General features: G+C 35.5%; 1 protein-coding gene across 1 annotated transcript in view; it reads left to right on the top strand.

Annotated features, from left to right (window-relative positions):
- Positions 1-15,824, top strand: part of LOC149796042 (PR domain zinc finger protein 10-like) — a 71,007-nt gene extending 55,183 nt beyond the window's left edge. The window contains exons 15-16 of the mRNA XM_089965958.1: positions 7,202-7,275; positions 8,563-15,824. Of these exons, the coding sequence (XP_089822084.1) occupies positions 7,202-7,275; positions 8,563-10,573 (2,085 nt within the window). The 3' untranslated portion in view covers positions 10,574-15,824. The remainder of the gene's footprint in view (positions 1-7,201; positions 7,276-8,562) is intronic.
- Positions 15,825-18,449: the final 2,625 nt, after the last annotated feature.

The following is an 18,449-nucleotide window of genomic DNA, read 5'->3' as shown; positions in this document are numbered from 1 at the left end:
ACTTCTTGCAGGGTAAACAATGGCATAATAACACCGTATCAGCGAACTGTCATACAGACATCAATACATTGCATCACATCAGTATATACACATATATATTGAATCTCATTGTACTACAATATGACAACAATCAGACGCATGTCTGTACATTACACTCCCACAAGCGTACACAAATACTCAACAGTGGCAAAATCTATAATCACATGAACACATGTGCTAGTCTACTATAAAATACCCACATAGCGAATTACAATATTAACTCTTACAACGGCTAGCAAGCTATATAATTCTTTACAAATATCAACTCATTTCTTCAAAATATGCAAACATATTAACACCACAAAGTAATTCTTCGTACTATGATTCTAGTAATAATAAAGTATACATATGACCTACAATTAAAAATGCAGTCGCATTCCGCAAAGACCGAACAACTAGCTCACTGACCTTATTTGAAGTTGTCTGTACTTAGAATTTCCTGTTCTAAGATATTCCTGCCAATAACGAATGGCTGTTCAGAGTTACGCTATCCTTCTCTGGGCAGTCTCTCTAGCAAACTAATTCTTGCCGGAAGATGCAGTGATATCATTCTAGCCAAATCAGGGTCTCTCCCCTATCTCGATTCTGATTGGGTGGCGCTGTGACCCTGTCCAGTCGTCTTAGTGGCCAGTTCAACCTGGCTGTCTGTCTGCAGGGAAAAGAAGTTAAGACACTCCCACTTCTTCGGGCAAATTCTTTTGATCTGGACAAACGTTTCCACATCTAATTGATAACTGACTATCTGGCGGCCTCGCAGCTCCTAGGTCTGGCTCTCCACTTCTAGCCATGGCAATCTTATGTAAGGGATTAGTGCTAGCCTGTGGCAGTGTTTAACATCAAACAATGGCTTGTCAGAATTACCTTGATTATACATGTTTCAAACTGGGGCTACTCTGGGTCGGGGTAAACGTGACAGTCATCTTGTCATCTTGAATACATATATGTACATATATAGTTAGTAAAACCTGTCTTGAGAGTTCATGCCTTCTGCCAACAGAAGTCAGCTCATGAGAGGTGGTCTTATTACAGGTTTGTGAAGCAGGGCCAGTTCTGCGGGGCTTAAGAAGAAAAACTACCCATAATTAAAGCACATATATTTTGTTTCTTATTCAGAAATCATTTTAAAATATTGCATACAGTCATACATAAACAATACATATACTGCTAAAAATACATCAATCATCATGTTAAATTATAGCTCTCCTGGTTATAGACTAAAAAAACTTCTTCAAATGGCCATTTGTTTCTTATTGATTCCTTCCATTGGCAAAAGTTTATTATTACTAATCTGTTTGGAGGACTGCTTTTAATTTTATGCTCACACACATTCATCCCCCAGTCTAGTTGCTGCTAAGTAAAAATGGTGCCATGTGGACAGCCAGTGTGACCTTCACAGTGACCATTGTTCATAGAAAACATAAAGGGTGATGAACTTTCTCCATATCTTACACCAGTTGTACATATGAAAGAGTTAGACAAATTACAATTATACAGACCATGATTTGGCCGATTGGTACATTGATCTGCAAGTTGCCACTTCTTCATAGTTGTATAAGCATATAACGAATGTTCATTGTCACATAATCTAAATCTTTGGTTTAGTCAAATGGATAAACAAAACTTTTATATCTACTTGAAAAAGTATTATCAAGTTTGACTGCACAAAGATATTGTTAGTGGTACACATACCAGTTCTAAAACCTCACTGATGTTCAATGTATACACTATGCATTGTTGCCCATTGGTACACATACCAGTTCTAAAACCTCACTGATGTTCAGTGTATACACTATGCATTGTTGCCCAGTGGTACACATGCCAGTTCTAAAACCTCACTGATGTTCAATGTATACACTATGCATTGTTGCCAGTGGTACACATACCAGTTCTAAAACCTCACTGATGTTCAATGTATGCACTATGCATTGTTGCCAGTGGTACACATACCAGTTCTAAAACCTCACTGATGTTCAATGTATACACTATGCATTGTTGCCAGTGGTACACATGCCAGTTCTAAAACCTCACTGATGTTCAATGTATACACTATGCATTGTTGCCAGTGGTACACATACCAGTTCTAAAACCTCACTGATGTTCAATGTATGCACTATGCATTGTTGCCATTGGTACACATACCAGTTCTAAAACCTCACTGATGTTCAGTGTATACACTATGCATTATTGCCCAGTGGTACACATACCAGTTCTAAAACCTCACTGATGTTCAATGTATACACTATGCATTGTTGCCCATTGATACACATACCAGTTCTAAAACCTCACTGATGTTCAGTGTATACACTATGCATTGTTGCCAGTGGTACACATACCAGTTCTAAAACCTCACTGATGTTCAATGTATACACTATGCATTGTTGCCCATTGGTACACATACCAGTTCTAAAACCTCACTGATGTTCAATGTATACACTATGCATTGTTGCCCATTGATACACATACCAGTTCTAAAACATCACTGATGTTCAGTGTATACACTATGCATTGTTGCCAGTGGTACACATACCAGTTCTAAAACCTCACTGATGTTCAGTGTATACACTGTGCATTGTTGCCAGTGGTACACATACCAGTTCTAAAACCTCACTGATGTTCAGTGTATACACTATGCATTGTTGCCCATTGGTACACATACCAGTTCTAAAACCTCACTGATGTTCAATGTATACACTATGCATTGTTGCCAGTGGTACACATACCAGTTCTAAAACCTCACTGATGTTCAGTGTATACACTATGCATTGTTGCCAGTGGTACACATACCAGTTCTAAAACCTCACTGATGTTCAATGTATACACTATGCATTGTTGCCCATTGGTACATATACCAGTTCTAAAACCTCACTGATGTTCAATGTATACACTGTGCATTGTTGCCCATTGGTACACATACCAGTTCTAAAACCTCACTGATGTTCAATGTATACACTGTACATTGTTGCCAGTGGTACACATACCAGTTCTAAAACCTCACTGATGTTCAATGTATACACTATGCATTGTTGCCAGTGGTACACATACCAGTTCTAAAACCTCACTGATGTTCAATGTATGCACTATGCATTGTTGCCAGTGGTACACATACCAGTTCTAAAACCTCACTGATGTTCAATGTATACACTATGCGTTGTTGCCCATTGATACACATACCAGTTCTAAAACCTCACTGATGTTCAGTGTATACACTATGCATTGTTGCCCAGTGGTACACATGCCAGTTCTAAAACCTCACTGATGTTCAGTGTATACACTATGCATTGTTGCCCAGTGGTACACATACCTGTTCTAAAACCTCACTGATGTTCAATGTATACACTATGCATTGTTGCCAGTGGTACACATACCAGTTCTAAAACCTCACTGATGTTCAGTGTATACACTATGCATTGTTGCCAGTGGTACACATACCAGTTCTAAAACCTCACTGATGTTCAATGTATACACTATGCATTGTTGCCCATTGGTACACATACCAGTTCTAAAACCTCACTGATGTTCAATGTATACACTGTGCATTGTTGCCCAGTAAATGAACCTGCTGTTAAAGATATAAATGATTTACCCAGTCTCTGTAAGTGTTATATCTATTTAACATAATTCTAGCTCATGCTTGATTAATTTTTTTATAAATTGGGACTTTATACCCTTTTGACCAGTCACTTGGAAAAGATACCCTGATACAATATAGTATTCAAGAGTGTCCAATATTGGTAACAATATATATTTCATCTGATGAAAAATGTATTGATCAGTGTAACAGCATATTCATCTGGTTATAATTTTGTTATCAGCAATCTCTAGTATTTTTTTGGTATTATAAAGCCAGTATTCTTTGGTATTATGAAGCCTGTATTTTTTGGTATTATAAAGCCAGTATTCTTTGGTATTATAAAGCCAGGATTCTTTGGTATTATAAAACCAGGATTCTTTGGTATTATAAAGCCAGTATTTTTTGGTATTACAAAGCCAGTATTTTTTTGGTATTATAAAGCCAGTATTCTTTGGTATTATAAAGCCAGTATTCTTTGGTTTTATACAGCCAGGATTCTTTGTTATTATAAAGCCAGGATTCTTTGGTATTATAAAGCCAGGATTCTTTGGTATTATAAAGCCAGTATTCTTTGGTATTATACAGCCAGGATTCTTTGGTATTATAAAGCCAGTATTTTTTTGTTATTATAAAGCCAGTATTCTGTGGTATTATACAGCCAGGATTATTTGGTATTATAAAGCCAGTATTCTGTGGTATTATACAGCCAGGATTCTTTGGTATTATAAAACCAGGATTCTTTGGAATTATACAGCCAGGATTCTTTGGTATTATAAAACCAAGATTCGTTGGTATTATAAAGCCAGTATTTTTTGGTATTATAAAGCCAGTATTTTTTTGGTATTATAAAGCCAGTATTCTTTGGTATTATAAAGCCAGTATTCTTTGATATTATAAAGCCAGTATTCTTTAGTATTATAAAGCCAGGATTCTTTGGTATTATAAAGCCAGTATTCTTTGGTATTATACAGCCAGGATTCTTTGGTATTATAAAACCAGTATTTTTTTGATATTATAAAGCCAGTATTCTTTGGTATTATAAAGCCAGTATTCTTTGGTATTATAAAGCCAGTATTTTTTGGTATTATAAAGCCAGGATTCTTTGGTATTATAAAACCAGTATTTTTTTGATATTATAACGCCAGTATTCTTTGGTATTATAAAGCCAGTATTTTTTAGTATTATAAAGCCAGTAATTTTTGGTATTATAAAGCCTTTGGAAACACATGGCTCGATGCATACACCAGCACAGGGGCCCCGACTGGCCGAGTTGTCTAAAGTGCTCTCCGTTATGGATCACTGCCATCTCACCTCTGTCTGCATAGGTTCGAGTCTCGGATTCGGCCAATGTGGGTACGTGAGAAAGCTTGCCAGTAGCTTCTCACAAGTAAGTGCTAAATTCACATCATTAAAAAAAACATCACAAGTAAGTGCTAAATTCACATCATTAAAAAAACATCACAAGTAAGTGCTAAATTTACATCATTAAAAAAACATCACAAGTAAGTGCTAAATTTACATCATTAAAAAAACATCACAAGTAAGTGCTAAATTTACATCATTAAAAAAACATCACAAGTAAGTGCTAAATTTACATCATTAAAAAAACATCACAAGTAAGTGCTAAATTCACATGATTAAAAAAACATCACAAGTAAGTGCTAAATTCACATCATTAAAAAAACATCACAAGTAAGTGCTAAATTTACATCATTAAAAAAACATCACAAGTAAGTGCTAAATTTACATCATTAAAAAAACATCACAAGTAAGTGCTAAATTCACATCATTAAAAAAACATCACAAGTAAGTGCTAAATTCACATCATTAAAAAAACATCACAAGTAAGTGCTAAATTCACATCATTAAAAAAACATCACAAGTAAGTGCTAAATTCACATCATTAAAAAAACATCACAAGTAAGTGCTAAATTTACATCATTAAAAAAACATCACAAGTAAGTGCTAAATTTACATCATTAAAAAAACATCACAAGTAAGTGCTAAATTTACATCATTAAAAAAACATCACAAGTAAGTGCTAAATTCACATCATTAAAAAAACATCACAAGTAAGTGCTAAATTTACATCATTAAAAAAACACCACAAGTAAGTGCTAAATTCACATCATTTACTTGAATCACATGATGCTCAACTTAGACAGCAGTCTTCTTGGGATATTTAGGGATTCCCACAAAACAGCAAGTTACTTTCCCTTGATCGGGTTTGTTTTCTTGATCAACACTTCTTAATTCAAGAGATTTTAGTCTCTTGTAGATCAGCCTTAAGCTCTGACACATTTACATCATTTACATTTAAACTTTTTGTGATGCCACCTTCTCCTGAAGATCATGAGATTTCATGAGCTTTAATGTTATAGTGAGTTCTTGTCAATGGCAAGTTTCCTAAATAACAAATCTGCTCCTTGACAGCATGTTTTTTCTGCAGATTTTTCTCATGAACCCTCCTCCATTCACTAGAAACAGGCCTTAGGATAGCATGCTTCATTGACAATGTCTACCTGCCCATCTGAACTCCAATACATAGACAAAAGTTTTTGAAACTGTTTTAAAGCAGTTGATTTCATAATTGGGTATTTCAGAAATGACATTGGATGGATATTAGATTGATTATGTAGGTATTAGTAATTGAATCTGCAGAGATATTAAAGAAATGTGTAAATAATTGATATCATACAAAAAGTATTTCCAAAAACAATAACATGGAAGTTTTTCATCCCAATTTGTATTACCTGCCATTAGCAGAAATTGTGCATGGCGTACATGTGTACTATATTGTCAAATTTTCTATGTAACAGAAATAGTTATGGTGAGGTTTTACATGTTATGCAATATACAGGTTGAAGTGGAGTTGTTGTTGTTGTAGGGTTTAGCACCATTTTTCAGCACATGATAGGCTATACATGGCGGCCAGTATTAATGGTGGAGGAAGAACCCGGGAAAACCCCAGAAAGAACCACTGACCCACGAGAAGCTACTGGCAAGCTTTCTCACATACCCATGTTAGCCGAATCCAAGACTTGAACCCATGCAGACAGAGGTGAGATGGCAGTGATCGGTAACAGAGAGCACTTTAGACTACTCGGCCACTCTGGGCCCCCTTGAAGTGGAGTAGAAATCAAGTAATTTCTTAGAGGCAAAATGTATCAGCTAATACATAGAAAAATATGTAACTTCTCAGAAGATGTAAAGTACCCCTGTGAATACTCAGTGGCATTATAATGCGATCAGGGGAAAAATTAGTCAACAAAATGTGTTCTTTTGTAGATAGTTTGGCCAGGTAATACCACTTATTTTGTATATCTAGAGTCAACCACATTTTCTTATCTCTGAAAAAAGATTGCAACAAAAGGTCCAACTGGCTATAATTTTTTACCATGCATTATGAATGTTTATGTAAAATTAGCCTTTCCTGACCAGTTAACACAAAGCCTTTGAAAATAAAGATGAAATAGTTGTCAGCTCTAGGAACCTGAGGATAATCCAGAAGGTTTTGTCTTTCAGAATTTACAGTGACTTGATGGTATACTGGTTGCTTTAATATTTTAAGACATTCTTTCAACTTAACAGGATGTGTCCTCAGAGATGCCTGGTCCCTCCACCTACCACTGGAAGAAAAGGTCTACCAATATTTATCTCAACAAGTGAGTATGGAACTGGGTTATATTACTTCCTTTACATTTTAATTAAAATAAATAAAAGAACATAAAGAACATATCTTGAACTGGTTTGAAAATTTATTGCTTGAAAAGATACCCCAAAAAGTAGTTTTTCAGAATACAGGAAGGATATACCTATTTGATCCTATGAATTATAGATGGGGATATGAACTAATTATTCACATGAAGTACCTTGTTAACAAAATGTCTTAAAGTTTTCTTTGAAACTATACATACAGAAATCAGTTTTATGAGTCTGGCTGTGAAGCTTGAGTAAGGATAGGAAAACAGATTCCTCATAATGTCATGTAAGCTATTGGAATACAACAATTTTGATACTTTTAAGCATCAGAATGAAATAGATCATCATTTTGGGATACTCTCACATGATACAGTGCTACTTGGAAAAGGTTTGTTTTTATGAGAATAACTATAATAATGATCCATTAAGTGATGATGTATCACAATAAACTTGAAGTATATTCGTAAATAGACATATGGTTCCTGACAGGTTTTATGACATGAATAATAAAGACAGCAATGCTTTTTATACCTTATAATATTCTACAGGTTTATTTACAGAAGCAAACACATGTATATAATATTTGCCTTCAATAAATTTGATTTGTTCTTGAGAAACATGTTTTATGGCACCATTAAATGATCAAGAAATAGTGTTGGTTTTGATGTACATGCTGTTTTGACACAAAATGTTTCACTGAACAGTTAGTAGCTGCAGTCTTTAAATATGTTTACTTAACATATTCATTGTCAAAATAGAGGGGCTTACTGAGTTGTGTTAGAATTTAGAGAATACTTGGATCTGCATCTTGTTACCACGGTAATATTCTGTATAATATCATTCAAAACAATTTGCTGCAGGTTTACTTTGGACATGGTGACATCTGAATTTCATTTTGGGTGTCCCATCCTGATTTCAAAAAAAAATCTGAACAAAATATTTCAAATATCTGGATGCAAAAAATGGATCAAATGAAACAAAGTCTCATCCAGGCCGAAATCTCATTGAATTGCATGTCAAAAATACGATTGAGTTGGTCATATTACCCTGATGCCAGATATGCCAGTTGTTTAACTTTGACTTACTCTGCTCCAACTTGTTTCAGTTAGAACTATTTTTGGATATAAAGTTTTTGCGTAGTGTTCTATCTTCCCATATTATGAACTACACCAGTTTTATGTATTTTCTTGCACCATTTTGTGAAATACTATTTAGCATCCAACTATTAATAATGTTTCTTTTACTTTCAGAACTTTGAAGAAGTACCAGAAGCGACATGACAGTCAAGCTATGCGGCGTAATATCCAGTCTTTATACAGGCAAACTGGAACAAATAGTGGAGGGAATGAGTGGGTGTGTACTCATTGTGACCTGACCTTTGACCATTCTAACCTTCTGAATTTGCATACTTTGACCCATGCTGCCGAGGATGTTGGTCTAGATGAAATTCGGAAGTTGACATACCAGCCAGCAGAAAATTGCAGTCTACAGATTCAGGACAATACAATGGTGATGGAGGATGGGACAGAGGTTGTCTCCTTGGAGATGTACAGACTTGCATGTCCAGTATGTCACATGCAGTTTGATAACAAAAAAGATCTAATTGATCATGCAGCTGAGCATGGTAAATCAAAAAGTAAAGAGATTAATTATCACCGACCATTTAAATGTGAAAGATGTTGGAAATCATTTACATCTGTAGATAGACTTCAGCGTCATCTTCTGTGTCATGGAAACGAAGATGATAAACCTCTACAATGCCAAGTTTGCTATAAACGTTTCATGAATAATTCAGCCTTAGCATGCCACATGAAAACCCACAGTGAAAAGAAGTACTATGAATGCCCAATCTGCCATCAAGGCTTTGATCAAACCATTGCTATGAGAGAACACAGTATTGTCCATACTAATGAGGAAGGCAAATTCACGTGTCCTGAGTGTAACAAAAAATTTTCAGAATTTTTGGTGCTAAAGAAACATATTAGAGGTTTTCATTCCAACAGATGCTATCCATGCCCAGAATGCGAGAAAGTTTTCCCACGTCCAGACAAACTAAAGCTTCACATGCTTAGGCATTCATCTCATCGTGAATTCATGTGCGAAACATGTGGCCGACAATTCAAACGTAAAGACAAACTAAAGGAACATATTAGGCGTATGCACTCTGAAGAACGTGAAGCCAAAGATGCAGCCAAAGCTGAGAAACCATTGAAAAAATTTATACCAAAGGTGTCACCGACAGATTATCACAGGTTTATCTACAAATGCCATTTGTGTCTGCTGGGATTCAAACGTAGGGGTATGCTGGTGAACCATCTGGCTAAGAAGCACCCAGATGTGAAGCCAGACTCTGTACCAGAGTTGAACCTGCCTATCCTAAAGACCCAGCGTGACTACTACTGCCAATACTGTGACAAAGTGTATAAATCCAGCTCAAAGCGAAAGGCTCATATTATTAAAAACCATCCTGGAGCAGATCTTCCACTGAGTAGTCGCAAAAAGCTTGTTTTGGATGACATTCATCATCACCTGCCCAACCCAACATTTTCCCAGACAGTTGGGAGCATTACGACAATGCCACATGGATGTGAGTATTGCCACAAGCAGTATGCAAGCAAGGCCAAGTTGACCCAGCATCAAAGAAAGAAACACACCCATTTAGTGCCTCCAGCTCAGGAACGTCGCAAGCCCATGTTCAAAGATGAAGTTCAGCCTCAACAGGAACCCCAGTCTTCCCAAGATGGGACAACAACGATTCATGTGGTTGAACGTTTTGATCATGATGGAGTTGTTCAGTCAAGTCATGGTCAGCCACATGAGATACAAGCTGATCTTTTGACGCAGGCGATGAGTGAGTTAACACAAACACTGCAAGAGTACAGACAGACAACAGGGGACCAAACATATCATCTGTCAACTAGACTTGGGCATGGTCCACCCACAATGGTCCAGATCCAGGCCCCAACTGGCCACATTGGAACACACTCCACAATTGAGCTGGCCCATCTCAGTCAGGCCTTGTCCCATGCTCACTTCACCTCTGCCCAAGGGGCACTACCTGTTCAGATAGTCTCTGCAGCTCCACCACAAGGGCAGGTCCAGCAAAATGGGACAGCTCAGGTTGTAGATGCAGAACAGTCACTTAGCCCACAGCCAGGGGTCAGCAGCACCCAGGGTCAGCCCCTCAACCTTCAGTCAGTAGCCATTGTGTCCACTGCTTATGTCCCCAGGACTTGGACAAACTATCCAAATTACAGATAAGATTATCGTAAGATAACAGTGAAATTTTCTGTAATACTATACAGTGATTCCCCTCCAATAAGGTCACCCCTTCTGCAGCAGGACAGTGGCCTTGTAAGAAGGGGATCACATGTGTGAGTAGTAATTGCTTCTGGGGTGAAAAAGTCACAGCTAATTCGGAAACATTTTAATATTTTCATTTAAAACTTACATTCATGTTGCGGAATCAATGTGATACAAACTGTTACTAATGTCATTTCAAAAATCACTATGTTTTAGAGATGTCTTAATGTTGCCTATTCTTAAATCATTCAACCTGTATCACGTTCTTGGCATTACAAAATCATTTGAAAACCTTATCGTTTAAATCAAGGTACAATCATCTCTCGGCTCTAACAATCTTTCTTTCTCTGTCCATTCCATTTTCCCCCTTCTGCAGGTCCTTTTATGATGTTGTTTGAATCTTTCCAACATCAAATATTTTGTCAAGCATCCTCAAGCTCTCCCACTTTTTTGTGAAGCTGAATTACTTCACTTTTCTTCAAAATTGATGTTTTCTTTTCCTCAGTGACATGTTGAACTATTCACACTAATTTCCTCTTGTGTTGCCAACTATGTCATTGTTAAAACAATTTTTTGCATTTAAATGAAATGGCCTATGTTTATAAAGGAAAGGATCTTTTCATGTGATTCACTGGACATAGTCTGTTACCCTAATGAATTTACATTTCTTTTCTCCATGTGGGAGAAGCCACATCAGCTGTTAACCATTTTCATGTCATGCACATCTGTGCTGAACAAATAAGCACATCAGAGTTGTTAGCTTTTCTAATCTTGATAATTATTGCCAGTAATAATAGCCACTAATGCTCAGGGTGAAAAATACTACCTCTAATGGAAGCTGTGAGCAACTTCAATGTTGGCAGTTATTGGCAGTAATAAAAACCAGCAGTTATCAAGATGACAAAATCTGACATCTGAGGATCACACAGCGGTATAATCAGATTACTTACCTCTTGGTATGAATTAAAGTTTGATTCTTTTTTGGCATGTTGGAGAAAATGTGGCTGTTCATGAGGGGCAAGTTTGACATTTTTTGCACTAATATACCTGCCAGTGGTAGTGTGAAAGGGGTGGCCATCTTTGAGGGGTACTTTTGAAAACAAACTCAGCGGCCGGCTGCTGATTAGGGGTGGGGCATCCTATAGGGTAATGTTTGAGTGTAATGAGACATCATTACAGTCTAATCTTTTTTTAATTGTGCAGTTGCTTTTGCGTGATCACTTGCAAAATATTGGAGCCTCAAACTTTTTAAAATCTTTTCTTGTTACATTGCTAAGGGTCTAAGCAATCCAAAATCACTCCAAATGTTTATGGTAGGTGTATATTTTCTTGTTACATTGCTAAGTGTCTAAGCAATCCAAAATCACTCCAAATGTTTATGGTTGGTGTATATTTTCCTGTGCTAGTCATTATCCAAGTTTAGGATTGTTGCACAGAAAAGGGATGTGTAAAAGTAAGTTGTCATTGTTTGTCCATAAAATAATATCTGTATTGTATTTGAAAATTCATCAAAATTTGCATTTGTATCACATGCACACTGACAAAGTTAAGTCAGTGAGTAAATTTCTTTTTTAGTATGATATACCTGTAAGAGCACATTGGTGTTCTGCAACAGAAAGTTGCCACTACTGATTTATGGCAGGCTGAAAATTTACTAAAAGTTTCCAAAGGTCCCATATACTTTTTGTTGACATTATAATTTTCTTTCACAGAACTGTTATTGTGATTATTAAAATTTTGTGCAATTTTGTCACAAGTCACTTCCAAGACATTTATGATTTTACATCCAAATTCATACCACTTTAACAATACACCCAGGTAAAAACGCAATGTCATAAAAAATTATATCAGCATGTAAACCACTTTAGATATCATAAATGTTTCTCATACACATGTACAGATTAAGAATTTGTAAGTGGTCATGCATGCAGTTTGCTATGTATAACACATAGTGGAAATAATCAGAAAAATAGCATTATATGTTTAGGGCTGTTCCATTAAAACACACATGGGACACAGGGAATTTACTTTTATAGTTAGGTAATCACCCATAGATGCAATCTAAAATTTTTTAAAATCATTTTAATATGAACTCTGTGAAATCAAAGTACCCTGGCATATATTTTAAAAAAACTGCCTTCCCTGGGTACCATGTATGTTGAAATGGAACAGCCCTTAATAAATTTACATATTAGGTACGTTTAAAGCCCCAATGCTGCCATTACATGCAGAAGCCATACATGCCAAATCATCTAAATAATTTTGATCTTGGTCCTAGACATCATTGGGTTCCGTTGAAACCAGATAATATCGACATTTCATCACATTATGAGCCATGTAATTTCTCCCTCAAACTGAGAAACCTGGCCATTTTTCACATGTGTATGATTTTATCCAATGTTGTTGGTGACATCCATAGGTCTACCAATTTCAGTTGAAAGCTGGAACACAAGATGTTATGACATCACCATTGTAAACATAAGAAGCCAACACCACAGTCCATTGGATTGTCTTTAGCCAAAGTTCACCCTTTAAAGTATTCTAGCTGATAACCAATATTTACCCCTGTCTTATTTTTATCTAATGCATGCTTTTTCTTCTGAGAACCAATTTAAAAAAGTGAGCATGCATATCTTCATTCCCTCTCAAACCAATTTTTGCACCACTTGCCAATGCTGTTATTATTAGATTAGTCACTAATGGAATTCGTTGAATGTATCACATCAGTACTTTTGGAGCACTCCTATAAAATAACGGAATTACAAGTGACTTGGGTGACAGAATTAAGGGTTAGCACCTCCTAATTCAAAACTGAATATTTGAACATCATTTAAACCTAACATCTTGATTATTTCAGAGAACTGTTTATGTCAGATAACATTTTAACAAATCATTTCCTTTTTTCAAAACAGGTTGATTGGAAGAATAATGAAATTTATGATAAATGGCAGCATTAGGGTTTTAACTGTATAAGAAAGTGTTGTTGATTTGAGATATCATTTTGACTTACATTTACCACTGTATTGTTGGTAAAGGATGCTTGATTTACCACTGTATTGTTGGTAATGGATGCTTGATTTTATTGCATGATCTTTAAGGCCACATTCAGATGTTCCTGAACAACTTTTGAAGAAGAATTGAAAGTATACATATCTTGAATTGATATCTTCAAAGCCTCCATTTTATTTCAATTTGTTTTTACTGTTTCATCCCATTTAATAGCTAACAAGTAGTTCTGTCAATTCTTGTTACAGTAACCAAGTGACAGATCATTGATTATGGCTTTAGAGAAGCTATCAATAATTGGGTGATAAATATCATAAATATTTTGGCTGTAGAGAAATGACCCCTTTTGTGTTAAAAGTGAAACCAGCATGTAAAAATATAAATTAGTCAATAGTCAGTTATATCGACTTAATATTTAATGTCAGTTTTAAAATCTCTTTAATACTTGCATTCATATATTTACAGTAAAAGCTGATATATGAGAGATAAATGTTTTCTTATTTTCAGACATATTTCTGTAGACATGCAATTGCAAAGGGTAATTATAATTATCATTGTAAAGGATATAGAAAGGAAACATGCATGTTGGTTACCAGGAAACTGGTGTCTGTGTCAGAAGCTGATTATTCTGTTGTAATGATCAAATTTACCTTTGACACATTGAACACATTTATTCCCATTGGAATCTGAAGATACTCTCAATGTAATTGATGTTCTTGTAACAAGACATGACTATTCACATAAATATTAATAGTATATTGACTAATGATATTTTTTTAATGCCATCTCCTGTACACCAAGTGTTGTCCAGTGGGATATAGTACCCATGCCAAAGGTGAGGACACTCCTCCACCAGACAACACTGCAGGAGAACAGTTCTCAAGGGAGTAGGTAATCACTAACTTATTACATCACATGATGTCATGAAATGTTTGTTTGTGGCAATAGCATACATCACATGATGTCATGTAATGTTTGTTTGTGGCAATAGCATACACTGTAACAGATTGTAGTGACTGTTGCCAGGTAGAGTATCCATGATTTAAGAGGTAATGAGTACTGTCCTAATATACATTTCTATATCTGAACAATCACAACTTGAGAAATTGTCATTTGATGAGATTAACAATGATTGTACATTTTAATGAGTATCTTAAAAACACATTTTTTGGTCTGAGATGACTGAATATTATTAGACATAGATACACAATTCAACATATTTTTGTATCTGTAAATGTTAGGCTTACTAGTACTTTGTAACTCTGCCAGTGGAATTAAAATTTAAAATATTGTTTTGGCCTTTTTTCCATCTGGCTTTGCAGACACCAACAGCTGACTTTAATAATAGGTGTTAATCTTCTAGTGTACATATTTGTGCAGATTTCATGTGGGAATTTCTAGCAAACCAAAATAAATTTGTATTTTATCATATTGCAAATATACTGTTAATTGATACACCAGGGTACTGTATGTGATCCTTGAAAGACAGTTTGTATGGCTTTTCATATTTATTCACCTTGTTCTATTTAATTAATATTTTTGAAATTAAATGTTTGTTTGCTTGTAAATAATTTGAATCCTGTGTGAAAGACTAGCATCTTGCCATCTATTATGTTGGTTAAATATGGTTTCATTTTGATTGTTTGGTGCTTTATAGAACATCAACACATGAATGATTACATCACGCCAAGACAATTTAAGCAAAGTGCCTTGCTAAAAAAAGAGACAGCCAACCTGGTCTGGACTGGTGAGAAGTTGAACTTGCACCCTTTGGTTCACAAGTGGCCATCAAGGCTCTCTGTTAAATATGGTAAAAAATAAAATACATGCATATATAATATGCATTAGTAGCTTATTTAGTTATGTAAAAAGACTTCATGAAGGGTTCATTGTTTTTAATCCAAATTAGAGCAATGTGTAAAAATTCTTTAAAATTCTGTACAACATAACAAGGAAGCACAAATTTCTTGATATGCTGTAAGTACGAATCTAATACCATTGGATCCAGATTGTTTTTAGGAATTATCTAATGTTTAGGAATTTTAGTTCATGTCATGACATTTAATCATTTTTCAATTTATTTGTATAATTTATGTGTTACTGAGTACTCTGACAATGTCAGGGTATATTCAACCCATTAATTGATATTGTTGCTTACTGGCATTTTGTCTTGTGTTTGCAATAGCCATGTATTAATACTGAATATGTCTCCTTCATATATGTTCTCTATCACATAAATGTTGGGAATATAGTCCTCGCTACCTCTCAAATCAAACAGAAGAGAAAAATTCCTTTCATGCTTATATGCCATATGTAAAAAGGGAAGAAACTCTTACCCATCATCAGTGCTAAGAAGCATTGGTAGCAAACCTATTTAAGCAGTCACTGCAATACAAGTTGTTATTGTTGTTCTGGGCTGAATGCCATTTTCAGTACATGATAGACTATACTTGGCAGGAAAGTAAATCTGTCTAATGAAGAACCCAGGAAAACTCCAAGAACAAACACTGACCCATGGGAAGCTCTGGGTAACCTTTCTCATATGTTTGCCAAACCCAAGAGTTGAACCCATTTAGAGAGAGGTGAGATGTCATTGATCTGTAAAGGCAAGTGCCTTAAGAAACTCGGCCATCCTGCGCCCCCCCCCCCAAGTACAAGTAACAATGTACTGCATTGCCTATTTGAATCCTTCAACAAAGTGTACACAAGGAAATGGTAAAATTTGTTGGGATTATCTGTGATTGTATTTCTATATTTGTTGAATTTTTTTAAAGCTGGAAATTCACATTACCAGTAGGTTTACTACTCCCACATCTCCCTGTAAATGTTGATGTATCACTCATCTTAAACTGGTTCGCTATCAGTACCACTTTGTATTGGTAAGAGGGAGTAATGCAGAAGAGTTTCTTCCCTTGGTATGGTATGATATATAAACATGAAAGACTACATTTTAACCTTTCTGGTATTACGACTGTGTAGTCTTGTTGTTGTTGTTGTTGTAGGGTTTAGCGCCATTTTTCAGCACAAGATAGGCTATACATGGCGGCCAGTATAATTGGTGGAGGAAGAACCCTGAAAAATCCCGGAAAGAACCACCGACCCACGAGAAGCTACTGGCAGGCTTTCTCACGTACCCACGTTAGCTGAGCCTGAGACTCGAACTCATGCAGACAGAGGTGAGATGGCAGTGATCCGTAACGGTGAGCGCTTTAGACCACTCGGCCACTCGGGGCCCCTTGTATAGTCTTAAAACAAGTAATAGAAAAGAGTGAGAAGCAACAAGCTTTGTAAAATTCAACAAATAATTTATTTCCCTAGAATACAAAGTGAAAATTTAAAAAAAGGAACTGGCATTGCAAATTAAATCCCAAATAATCTTAGAATTACAGATACAAATCCATATAATTAAAGTTCTGAATCAACTTTAGTGAAAATCCAAATTAGATCCAACACTGAAGGTGTTGATGTGCATGCAGGGCCCATGTTGTGTTGATGTGCCAGCAGTCTTTTGTTGGATCACAATAATACAATCCAAGAATATATCCTTATTTGAAATTTCAGTATAAATTCATGTCTCTCTTTCCAAGAATGTTAGTTTTGATGAGCACTCTGTATTTCTAGTAAATAAATAATTTGAATAAATAAAATTTCAGTCCAAATGAACTTCAGATTACAACATGAATACAATTTGTTCTACTCAGATCTTAAAGCATAAATTAATATTTTTTCCAATCACAAGATTATATAGACTTCCACCTGACCTCTGGTGACAATTAACATTTCTTTAAAAAGAAAAAACTACTTAATGGAAAATAAAATTGTAGAAATTTCCTAATAATTACAAAATAAAATCTTAGTTATAATTAGAAGTCTGCTACTAAAATAAATTATGTCAAATGTGTAGTAATGGATTTCTTTTTCAATAGGATCGACTTTCTGATCCAAACAAGGCTTGCCAGTTAAAAAGGGATTGACTGCAACCGTATCTCTAGCTAGATCATTGCCTATTGATAAATGAATACCCTCAATGGGTAAATATGACAGTCCCAACTGTCACAGGTCCTGAGACTAAGTCTTATGACTAACTTACAAATTGGAGATGAACATCAACAAAGCTACATATGAACACTCTCATTAGAAGAAGACTTCTCAGAAAAAGGCAAACCACCTTATAATAAAAGAATGAGAAGCTCCCGTGTTCCTTAAAATTTTAATAGGAATAGGATTGGCAGAATCACCCATGAGTGATATAGAACCCTTCGTTGTGAATGGTTCATAATTCTCCATAATAAAATCAGACTGGGGTTTGTCTGACCGAACAAATGTAATGCTTTCAAGACATGACCATAGCCTCTTAGAAATAAGAGCGTTTGGAATAGCTCTGTCTTGATTCAGTTGCTTATTTTTCAGTTTGTAACAATCAGAAATAATGTGCCCTTTCTTCTTGAAAAGGTACATGTAGGAAGAGATAAGGACTTCTGGTCAGTCTTAACAGAACTTGAATTCTAAAAGTTTAAAATTTGAAACTGTTCATATTAGGCTGCAATAGTTTTAGACCAGAAGTCTGGAAGGCTTAGTGACAAAAGAAACTTTATGGTCAGCTTTAAGAGCAGTAATTTCTAGTCTTGACCTTATGCTCATCAAGGTAAATCTTAATGTCACTATGGATACAAATTCTTGAACTCCGCTAATATGAGTTTATTGAGATTTTAAAATCTTTATTAACCTTTTTAGAAGAGCACCACCTATCAAATTGTCATGCTTTTTTTCCAAGCAAATTTGGCATAGGTTTGGTCAGTTGATTTTCTAGAATTCCTAAAACCTTGTT

Source organism: Sinohyriopsis cumingii, chromosome 7, assembly GCF_028554795.1.
Source record: "Sinohyriopsis cumingii isolate HCF-2022 chromosome 7, ASM2855479v2, whole genome shotgun sequence".
In the NCBI taxonomy this organism is placed as follows: domain Eukaryota; kingdom Metazoa; phylum Mollusca; class Bivalvia; order Unionida; family Unionidae; genus Sinohyriopsis; species Sinohyriopsis cumingii.
This window is presented reverse-complemented; position numbering and strand designations above follow the sequence as displayed.